The following is a 10,697-nucleotide window of genomic DNA, read 5'->3' as shown; positions in this document are numbered from 1 at the left end:
AGCGTGGGGAGATATTCAACAATAGTAACAACGATATTTTTTACTTGTTTGGCAAAATCTAATTGGTGGGTTAAATATTTCGGTTTGATAATAAAAAATAACAATCATAATATTCTTTTTTATAATATATAACACTCATTTCAACAATTTAATATACAACAATAACAATTATACCCAATGTCATTCCTATACAAATCTTTCTCAAATCACTCTCTACTTTCACACATACAAATGGATAATATTCAAGTTTTTGAAGCAAAATAAATGATTGATATCATTTTAAATTTGGATTCGGAAGTTTTTGAACTTACTCACAAAACCAGTATGTTTGAAGCAGTTGTTTCATATGATGTGTGAATATGTCATGCATTTTTTGGCATAAAGGGTTCAAACAATGTAACCACTCAGGCTTGTCTGAGTGGCCACCGAGTTACCCAATGAAGCACACCAACCGGGTTCAATCTTTGGCTATGCCAAATTGTTCAAAAAGGGAGTGTGACAAGAGGGTGCGCATAATGCGCAAATCACCCGGTACCAGGTCTCGCGCTCGGCGGGCTTGATTACCCGAGGTTTTATCTTCTATGGGGGAGCCAATGTGCTCGTTCATAGGAGGGTTTCCTTGCTTACAAAAAAAAAAAAAAAATGCCATAAACATTTTAGATAAATCACTATTGTTTGATACACTTAAAAATGACATTGCTCCACCCGCATCGTTTGATGTAAACGACCATCACCTACATCAAAGGGTATTACCTTGCTGGCCGTATATATTCATATTGGGTGACACTTATGGAAAGATTTTCGCAACCAAGTAATGAGAAACGGGCCAAATTTAAGAGGTTTTAAAAAAGTGCTTGCAAGGATGTTGAGCGTACATTTGGTGCACTATAGGGTAGGGATACAATTTAAAAAACTGGTGCAAGATCTTTCGAGGTAAACAAAATTAGAACACAGTTGTACATTTGTGTTATCTTACACAATATGATACATGAAGACAATGGTTTCACAATTTCATCGCTTAAGAAGATTGAAGATATGATTGTTGACCCGAATAATCAACCTCGACGAAATTTAAGGACTAGAGGTAGAGATTGGGATACAAGTTAACAGAGAACTACGTGATAAGAGGGTGAACGACCATCTACGGATGATCTAGTCGAGCATATTTGATCTCTTCCTCCAAACTTTTACACTTTCAACTACATTTTATTCAGTTTTACGAATTATGTAAGTTTTGAATTTTTAGGATTTGATTATGTAATTTTTAATTTTAAGATTTTAATTATGTAATTATTTAACTTTTCATATTTTAACATTATGTAATTAATTTTTATTTAGTTAGTGTATATCTTTTAATTTTTTCCTTATACATTTTAATTATATAAATTAAGAATATAAATTTAAAGTAAATTTCACATCAATCACAACGATCCCTTCAATACTTCATAATGAACACCAATTGAACACCATCTCTCACACCATTATCGCATCAACAAAATTTTCTTCACCACTACATATTACCCACAACTATTTACATAACACCAACTATTATAACAATGGTCTTAGTAAGTAAAAAGGCCATTTCGATAGTATTTATTTTGAATGGTTACGAATTAAACAATGCCATATAAAGGGAATTTCACCTATTACAATATGCTAATTATTGATCACATGTTTTCTCTCTGTTATGTTTTCAAATTGTCTACAAATACCAAAATTAGATATATTTAATTAAATGAATGTTTTAGTATTGTTGTTAGATTCGATCATGTCTAAAAGACATGTTCCAACAGACACGTTCATGTCTAAAAGACATGTTTACAACAGACACGTTCCGACATCCAACAAAGCATATTATTGGTGCCATCGCCTAGATAGCAGATTGATCTCGTCTTGCTTCCTCTTCATCTACTACTACTAGATGAAAGAAGTTTTTACTTACAAAAATAAATATGTTCGTGTGGCGCTTCATTCTCGAAAAATTGCCCACTCAACCTTTCGAGAAGAGGGTTTGAAATTGATTAAATTTTGTGCTCGGTGCGTACTCGAGAGGTAGACTCCGGAGCATATATTGTTACGGTGCTCGTATGATAAAGGTGTTTGATGGTTCGCTAGCTGAAACAAACCGGTTGATATCAAAACGAGGTTCTACTTCATCGGGGCAACCTCGTTGTGGAGTATGTGGAGAATTTTTTTCCTGAAGAAAACCTTTATTTTTTATTCTACTAGAATAATGTCGTTTCTTATATAGAATATTGTTTCAAATTGGAACTCTTTACTTATATGACCCTTTTGGCTCATATGCCCCCTCTGTAATTTCACTTCTAGCTCCTTGAGTGAGAGTTATCGTGTTGATATAATTTGCCCTTTAAACAAGTAATGTGCCAAAAGGGTAAAGAAAATAGCCACAAAAGAAATATATGATCTGCAACTCATTTGTTATGATATCTTTCACCGGTTTCTTAAAGGATTTAAAATCCGAATCAATAACATGGATTTATTTGTAATAATAAGTTGCCAAAACGAAAGATGCTGCAATAATAAGTTGGTGAAAAGAAATCCATTGGAAGATGCAGGAAAGTTTCATCAAACACTCAAAACAAATTAAACGCATTCATTCAATGTGCTAGTATCCATGTCTAACTGTCATAATAGACAACAAAACATTACATATCACTTGCTTCTTGAGTCACACCTATTAACAAATAACAAAAGCCAAAATTAATGGAGTAAACAGAATATGGAACTTTTATGAAGAAAGTAATGTCAACAAAAGCTTGAAATAACAATGATGAGTGATGAGTGATTTAAGACTTTAAACTTGTGGAGGAAAAAGATTTGTGCTTGATATTGATCCAAAAGAACATATATTTAGTCGCAATATCATTCCAAAATGTAATGTTTTTAATTATAATTTCCTTATTTTTAGTTGTAATTGTTTAAAATAAATAAGTGTGAAGACGAAAGACGAAGATCGCTCGAAAACGAAGATTTAAAGTCGAAAACGAAGATTTAAAATGCGAAAACGTCCAAAATGCTCAAACGTACAAGTTACACTCCAAGTGGTTTAATTTATCGAAGAAAAACGTCTAAAGATTAACAAGAACGCAAGTCGCGGAACGCAAATTGCACGATATTAAATTGTACGAAAAGACGTTCGAGAAACCGGAACCGAGACATAAACCGGGCGCAAACGTACGAAACATCGGAGCCAAAATTACGAGTCAACTATGCACAAGAATATAATATAATATATATATAATTATATAAAATTATATATATATTATATATATTTATTAAATATGTCGACAAGCTAGTGTAAAAAAAATATGTGAGCTGAATCTGGCGGCCATGCGATCGCATGGGAAATAGGCATAAAACCCATGCGATCGCATGGGTTACTGTAGCAGGCCAAAATGCTATAAATACCAGGCCTGTGCTCGAGCTTAAAACACACTCTTAATTCATTTTACAATTCAGTTTTCAATTTCTTTTTCTTTATTCTTTTTCTTTATTTTATGTAATTTAGTTTTAGGAGTAGGAGTAGGTTAAATTAGTGGTTTTAATTTACGGGTTTTCAAGTCGAATTTCTGTCCGTGTACCGCTACGCTTTCAATACCACTTTTTACCTTTTCAACTCGCTGTAAGTCTCCACTTTCTCAACTTTGTTATTATTATTTTTTACTTATCGTTATTATCGTTGTTATCATTATTGTTATTTTTATTATTGTTATTATTATTGTTATTTTTATTATTGTTATCGTAATATTTATTATTATCGTCGTTATTATCGTTATTATTATATTTATTATTGTTATCGTTTATTATTATTATTATTGTTATCATGTCCGTTTTATGTAATTTATATTTTTACGCCGTTATAATGTCCAACTAAATACCCATAGTGGCGACTAAAATGTAGAACCTCTGGACAAATGGATTGAACCATTTATAATATTATGATGTAACTTTGACTATTTTTAACATTAAGTTTAATCACCGAACCATTGTTATATAACTTGATATTTTAACCCCTATCACATAATTTATTAAATTAATAATCGAAAGCGCATTAATTTACATAAATTATGCTTCAACACCATCACCAGACGGACATATGGACAAATTATTGACAACAATTTAGAAGTGTGATCCGGTGGTTTGGGTAATATTATAGTTTATAATTGTGTAAATTATAAAAAGGTAAGACTGTTATAATTTTGGTTTAAACGAAAGTAAAAACTAGATTAATTCTCAATTTAAATAGTCGGGTATAATTTAATTCGCTAGAACGAGATCGAAACGAAAGTTAGATTTAATTTTAGCTAGTTAAATCTTTATAAATCGGAAGAAATATAAGGATATATATTACAACATCGTAACCGGTCTTAAAAACAATCTATAATCCAGAAGGGACATATTTTAGTGACCACTACTTTATTTTACTTTCTATTTTTACTTTTACTGCATGTTAAATGTTATTTACTTTTTACTGTATTACTTATTTCCATATTTAAATTCTGTTTAGTTAAGTGTTAAGCCTAATCTAAAACCCCCTTGTAAATAGATTAACTTTTAGCGATTAAAAACTTTGAAAACTACAATCTCCCTGTGGAACGAACCGGATTTACCAACGAACTATTACTATACGGATAGGACAAAGTTGCCTATATGTGTGAAATCAATCCGAAATCATAAGAACACCATATAATCACAACCAATTCGTGTAATAAATTCAATCTAAATCCGATCAAAATAAAAGGATACGATCTTCACGACATCAGTGCTTTAATAAAAAATTATAAATTATAATGAAGATTGTGTAATTATTATTGATCAAATGGATTAACAGCTTAAGAGGCAAATACCTATAATGAAATCAAGAACACAACTATATAATGAATGTGGTTTAGGAACCAGTACTAACACACAACTATTATTGAATGTGTTTTCATTGATCGGGATCAGGAGGTGAATAACTTGCATCCTTACTTTTCGAAGCAATTTGAAGACGCTTCTGCCAAGGTTTTTGATGTTAATAATGGTTCTGCTAATTTATGTGAAAAAGATGTTGATCAAGATGTTGTAGACGAGGTTAATTCAATAAAACCTATTGATTTGTTGAATGTTTCTACGACTACTGCTTCTGTTTTAGTTTCCGATTGTGCAGTTCCTATTCGGCCGGGTGTTGATAGCCCAAGTCCGTTTCTTGGGCCGGTTTCTTCTTCTGGGCTTGCAGCTGCTAAGGATGGGCCCATTATCCAGTTTGGGTCCATTAACAGGGCCACAATCGAGTCTAGATCGGGTATATCTCGGGCTGTTTTTGAAGACCAAGATTCGACTATCGACAAAGTTTCTAATGATGTGTTAGATCCGAATGATGATAACATCACATTTGCGGTCAGATTGGATAGGTTGAAGAAGAATAAAAAGAAAAAGAAAGAAGAATTAGCAAAACGTATGAAAGAATCGAACGTTGATAAGCCTACATTGGTTTTGATTGGTCGGAGTGGAAGAAGTTATTGCGACTGCGAAGTCCCATCGTGCGAAGGTTTTTGTAAAGCATGGTATGTCTTGAACAAAGATGTCTCAAGAAGTTTACTTTGTGAAGCTAATCCGAGGTCAAGAAAGCAGGCAAACGAGGCTTCCACTTCGGGTGTTTATAAGCTCAAAGACAACATTGATGACTCGGATTATGGAGACGCAATTCAAAGCTTGTTTATGGGTCCTCGAGATGGAAGAGATGGCGGTTCATCAGCTCTCGGGAGAGGAACTATGTCCGCGGAGGCTTTCGCAGCTTTCGATGAGATGATGACACGTTTAGCCGATGAGGGCATACCGGGTGATGGATCCGCTAATGTGTTATCCTACAAAATAGAGAATCGGTCCGGCAAAAATACTTTGAAAGAGACGGTTAATGGCAAATTGAAAAGGGCGGGACCTAGAGGTTGATCGTTGAGGTTCGTCTTGTGTAATTCGTTTCATTTGGTTCTTACTTTTTTCATGTAGTTTTCGGTTTTGTTTGGTTGGTTTGTTTGTAAGGTTTTCGGGATGTTAGGGGAGCCTCGGCTATAGATAGTGTTCGAGATGGTCGGTTTCTAGGTGGTAGCTTCCCCGTTTCTCCCGTACGTTGGAAAACGTCCTCGGTTATATATAAGTTTTCGTTTTTTCGCCAAAAAAAAAAAAAAAACAACAAAACCTTGGATATATAACCGGTAGCATAATGGCATAGTAATGAGTTTGTAACTAACCTTGATTTATTGCCATGAAACACATATCACTTTCAATCAATGATCCTCTCGGCCATAATCGTAAACTATCTCAATCTGCAAAAAACGAAAAATGAAGAAAGTGTAAGCAGAAAGGCATGTACATGGTTAAAAGTTCAAACGGTAGTATGCGAAGTTTCCATATGGTAGTGAAAATTCAAAGGATATAACATACAGCAACAAGTATGGATGTAACAATATTGAGTCATGTATGTATATATTTTTTTCATTTCTAGCAACTACCAATATGTACTGTCAGGCAAGTGAAGTAATTGTAGAGCAGTAATAAACTACAATCTGTAGACCACATGTTGAAAATTATTAAAAACTAGAATGGATTGTGGTTAACTAAGAGATAGGCGAGTAGGCATATATCATGTATGTAATGGACGTGCAATTCAAGTCCCTACATGACAATCTCGAATATCCCACATGGTATGCCAGTGTTTGCACGAGACATGTAAGGTGCCAACGAGATTCAAGTAACAAGAGAGCGAGTATTTAAAGCAAATAAACATTCACGTTTTATCCGGGTTTTTATGCACGTTTGGAGGACTCGGAACTCGGGAGAACTCGGTCAGAAATTTTTGGGGAGTTCTTGGCAACTAGGAGAGAACTCATGAAGAAATCGGAAGTTGACTTACGTTGGATTTTTTAGTTTTTTTAATATAAACATATATTGACTAATATATATTCTAATAGACTTTGACCAATTTTACTGAGTTTTTGACCAGGTTTCCGAGTTTTTGACCAAGTTGTTGAGTTTTTGACCGAGTTAGCCGAGTTTTTGACTCAGAACTCCCCGAGTTGGCCGAGAAACTCGGTCGTTGGCCAAGTTGTTCACCGAGAACTCGGTTGGTGATCTATACCGAGAACTCCTCGAGAACTCAGCCGAGTTTTACAATATTGGTTTTGAATCATCATGAAGAAAACAAAATGTCAAATAAAATATAAAATATCAGATAAAAGAAGCAATGTAATGGCTAAATATAAAAAATTAAGTCAAAATAGGTACAATATTTGCACATTGGCCTTTTGGTAATAAACCTTTTTTGCCACTTACGAAATACGTTTTGAAAAATAGGCAGATGTGAAAAGGAAAGATAAGCACAAAGCTCACGATAAAAAACTTATAAAAAGTTATTATACATATTTCCACAGTGAAGATGGTTCCGTGGTTATGGAGCACCATAATTGTCAGTTACAGAAACAAAAATTATCATAAAGTCGAAAATTGAAACTATACCAGAACCAAGCTTTTACAGTTTTCACGACATAGTTATGGTCAGCTTAAGGCTGACTCACTCTGAAAACTAGATTCACTAAAGCATTCACAAATTCATTATTACCAAAACATCAGGAGTTTATATGAGTATGAGATCAAGATTTCCTCATACTAGTCTAATATATCTATATCTATATATATAATATATAATATATAATAACAAAAGAAATAGAAAATTACCCCAGATGGTGGTGCAGGATTGCGAGTAAACTTGCTGCCACCAGGAGCCCATGGAACTGTTCATAGCAGTATACACAAGAAGATACTCAAGTAGTGACCACGAAGAAACACACAAGTTATTCGTCATCTTACACTTTTGCAAGTTCAGACTTCAAAATTCACAAGAATTTGTGGGAGGGGAAGAAAAGATCAGGGTATCACATTTTATATCAGTAGAGAAAGTACAACAAATGTAGGTAATGTTGTTAAGTAAGAAAACAAAAAAAAATGGCAGTCTAAAACCTTCAAATTATGTGCAAAAATAGGAATTGTAGTGTTTCTGAAACGCACAGATGAACACTAGTGCTTGTATGATCCTTTATTTGCAATGTTGGTTTTACTATATGCTATGCAATATATAGACTTGATTTCCAATAATAAAATTTGTTATCTGCATTCTATTCCAACTTACCAATGTAAGGATCAGGGTGCCTCCACTTATTGTACTGTGCCTCACCATCAGCAATCATTCTATCAATAGTATCAATATCTTCCTGGACACACAAACACATATAATGCATATCAGATTCAAAACTACATCAAAAAATCTAATGCAAACATGCAAGACTCTTTATTCAGCCTAGTGCTTCCACCATCTCAATATACATGTTCTAATTGTAACACTAAGGCATATTTAAAATGAACTCCAATGTTAACTCTTTGATTCACTCACTAATTACTACATACGCTTGTATAACTTAGACTCAGATGTTGACATTGATAGAGTAAAGAACGTGGAGCCTTTCACCGAGAGTAATGAAGATCAAAATAGGTAAAACAGCGAGATAGGTCAGAAAAAGAACCAAATTCTGGCACAATCAAAACAGAAAGGACAAATCTTGTTTTCCTTCCCATACCCTAATTTTGTAGTAGTTAGTAGTTACTTCAGGGTCAATTATATTATAATTTAGCTTTACATTGTATAACTCCACCAGTCCCTTGCCAAGAGCCTTAATTAACGCCTTGTCATTGATAAATGCTGAAAAAGAGATCATGTATATGCTATGTCCTGTTGTTTCAACACTCACTCTATTTTTAGATCCAACTTTTAAAAGTAATAAAAAGTACTCGTGAAAGTTTATATTCCTCATTTATCTTATTATCAATACGATTCGAACAATCCTCCAATTAAACCCATTCTTTACTTCAAGTATAACATTCAGTGTGTCAAAAGTTCCTAAACAATAAATAATTACCAACACCATCATTAATCCGTTGTAAGATTAACAATTATAATTGTATCAGCGTGAAACCATCATTAGTGAGCAGTATTTATAAGTGATATATGTGATACGAGATTTAAATATGGATAAGTATAAAGTTCATAACTTCAAATTGATACACTTAGTCACTTCATCCCCGTTAGCCAGTTACCCTATGTGATAACTAAATTTCACATATAATATCCCAAAAAAAGGAGCGATAAAACAACTCCTCAAAACAAAATCAATTTTCGACTAAATAAATATCATTGAATAGTGAATGCAAAGAACCTAAAGATACAGAACTGTACATAGATGTACAACGTTTTAAACGTTTCATAGATTCAATCATGAAATGTGATACCTTGAACAACCAAAATCCCCAAAGCTGTTAGTAAATATATTATATATACAACTTAAAGCCACACTATATAAACCCTATTATACACACAGACAGGGGCGTAAGTAGTAAGGGACAAGCGGGGGTACCCGCCCCCAGTGGATTCGGAATTTTTAGTGCAAAAATTTTAGATTTTTTGATTTTGCCCCTAGTGGAATTTTTTTGGGTCCAAAAGTCTTCCTATTTTGCCTCCAAAGCCTCCAAATTTTGCCCAAAGATCTTAGTATTTTGTCCAAAAACCTTCATCTATTACCCAAAAACCTCCATATTTTGCCCAAAAGCATCCATATTTTGCCAAAAAAAAATTGCTACGTTTTTTAATTTTTTTTTTTGCCCCCTGTGAAAAAAGTTTCTGTTTCCACCACTGACACAGATGATACATGTCAACAAATCCATATGAAATTCAAAGCAAGCTACACCATAATCTACAGTTTTAAACCTAATATAATCAGCACTCCCTACAAACTAGCATTCATTATTGCTAAAAATATCTTATAAAAACAATTACCACTTCACAAGCAATATCTATTCCGTACAGATATTAAAAAAATATAAATGCAAGATCAAAATGATAAAACGAACCACATTCTTATTAGCATCGAATCTCTCACGAAGTGCATCGGCCTGTAAAATTAATCAAAAGTTTCAACTAATTAACGCAAAATCGAAACAAATTAATTTTAATAAAAAGGGGGTAGATACTAGAAACCCTAATTTTGAGATAGAAATAGATGGATATATATATATACATCAGGGTAAAAGAGATGACGGTGAACAGCCCAGGTAAGAGTGTCTTTTAGGGCTCGTCGATACAAGATTCGCACTCGCTCCCTTTGAGCTGCTCTTCGAGCCAGATATGAAATTGATCCGCTCATCCTGATGATTTCCGATCTGTTGTGCTTGGACTATGTTTTAGAAAGTTTATCGGAGGCCGCAGACAACGACTTTAGCGAGTTGTTGGTGAATACGATGCCGTTTTGAGTCGTACTTGTGTCAATTGTAGTTCAAGACCTCTTGCGCTTTATACGGAGTATTTGTTTACATTTGTTCATTTATTTATTTAAAAAAAAAAAAAAAAAAAAAAAAAAAACTATAAATACTTAACTAAGATAGTAGAATGTGTTTAATGGGTTCGCTTTGGTTCTCTCTTGTGAGTGGTTTCTTCACCGGGATATGATGTGTTTTGTCAAATCTTCTTGCTCTGATCTCTGATCTATTCGGATCTAGGCAACGAGTACCTCTCTTGGTACTTTGGTTTCGGTTAGTAGTCGGACATGGAGACTTTTGTTGTGGGTTTTGTTTTTTGATGGCGTGACAGGTTT

At 33.7% G+C, this 10,697-nt stretch overlaps 1 protein-coding gene across 1 annotated transcript; it reads right to left on the bottom strand.

Annotated features, from left to right (window-relative positions):
• Positions 1 to 2,594: 2,594 nt before the first annotated feature.
• On the bottom strand, positions 2,595 to 10,386 carry LOC139847715 (NADH dehydrogenase [ubiquinone] 1 beta subcomplex subunit 9-like). The gene is made up of 6 exons (XM_071837439.1): positions 10,125 to 10,386; positions 9,958 to 9,999; positions 8,186 to 8,267; positions 7,735 to 7,790; positions 6,252 to 6,326; positions 2,595 to 2,693 (listed from the first exon to the last, which is right to left on the bottom strand). Exons 1-5 carry the CDS (start codon positions 10,248 to 10,250, stop codon positions 6,288 to 6,290), a joined length of 345 nt encoding a protein of 114 aa, XP_071693540.1. The 5' UTR covers positions 10,251 to 10,386; the 3' UTR covers positions 2,595 to 2,693; positions 6,252 to 6,287.
• Positions 10,387 to 10,697: the final 311 nt, after the last annotated feature.

This window comes from Rutidosis leptorrhynchoides, chromosome 5 (assembly GCF_046630445.1).
Source record: "Rutidosis leptorrhynchoides isolate AG116_Rl617_1_P2 chromosome 5, CSIRO_AGI_Rlap_v1, whole genome shotgun sequence".
NCBI lineage: Eukaryota > Viridiplantae > Streptophyta > Magnoliopsida > Asterales > Asteraceae > Rutidosis > Rutidosis leptorrhynchoides.
This window is presented reverse-complemented; position numbering and strand designations above follow the sequence as displayed.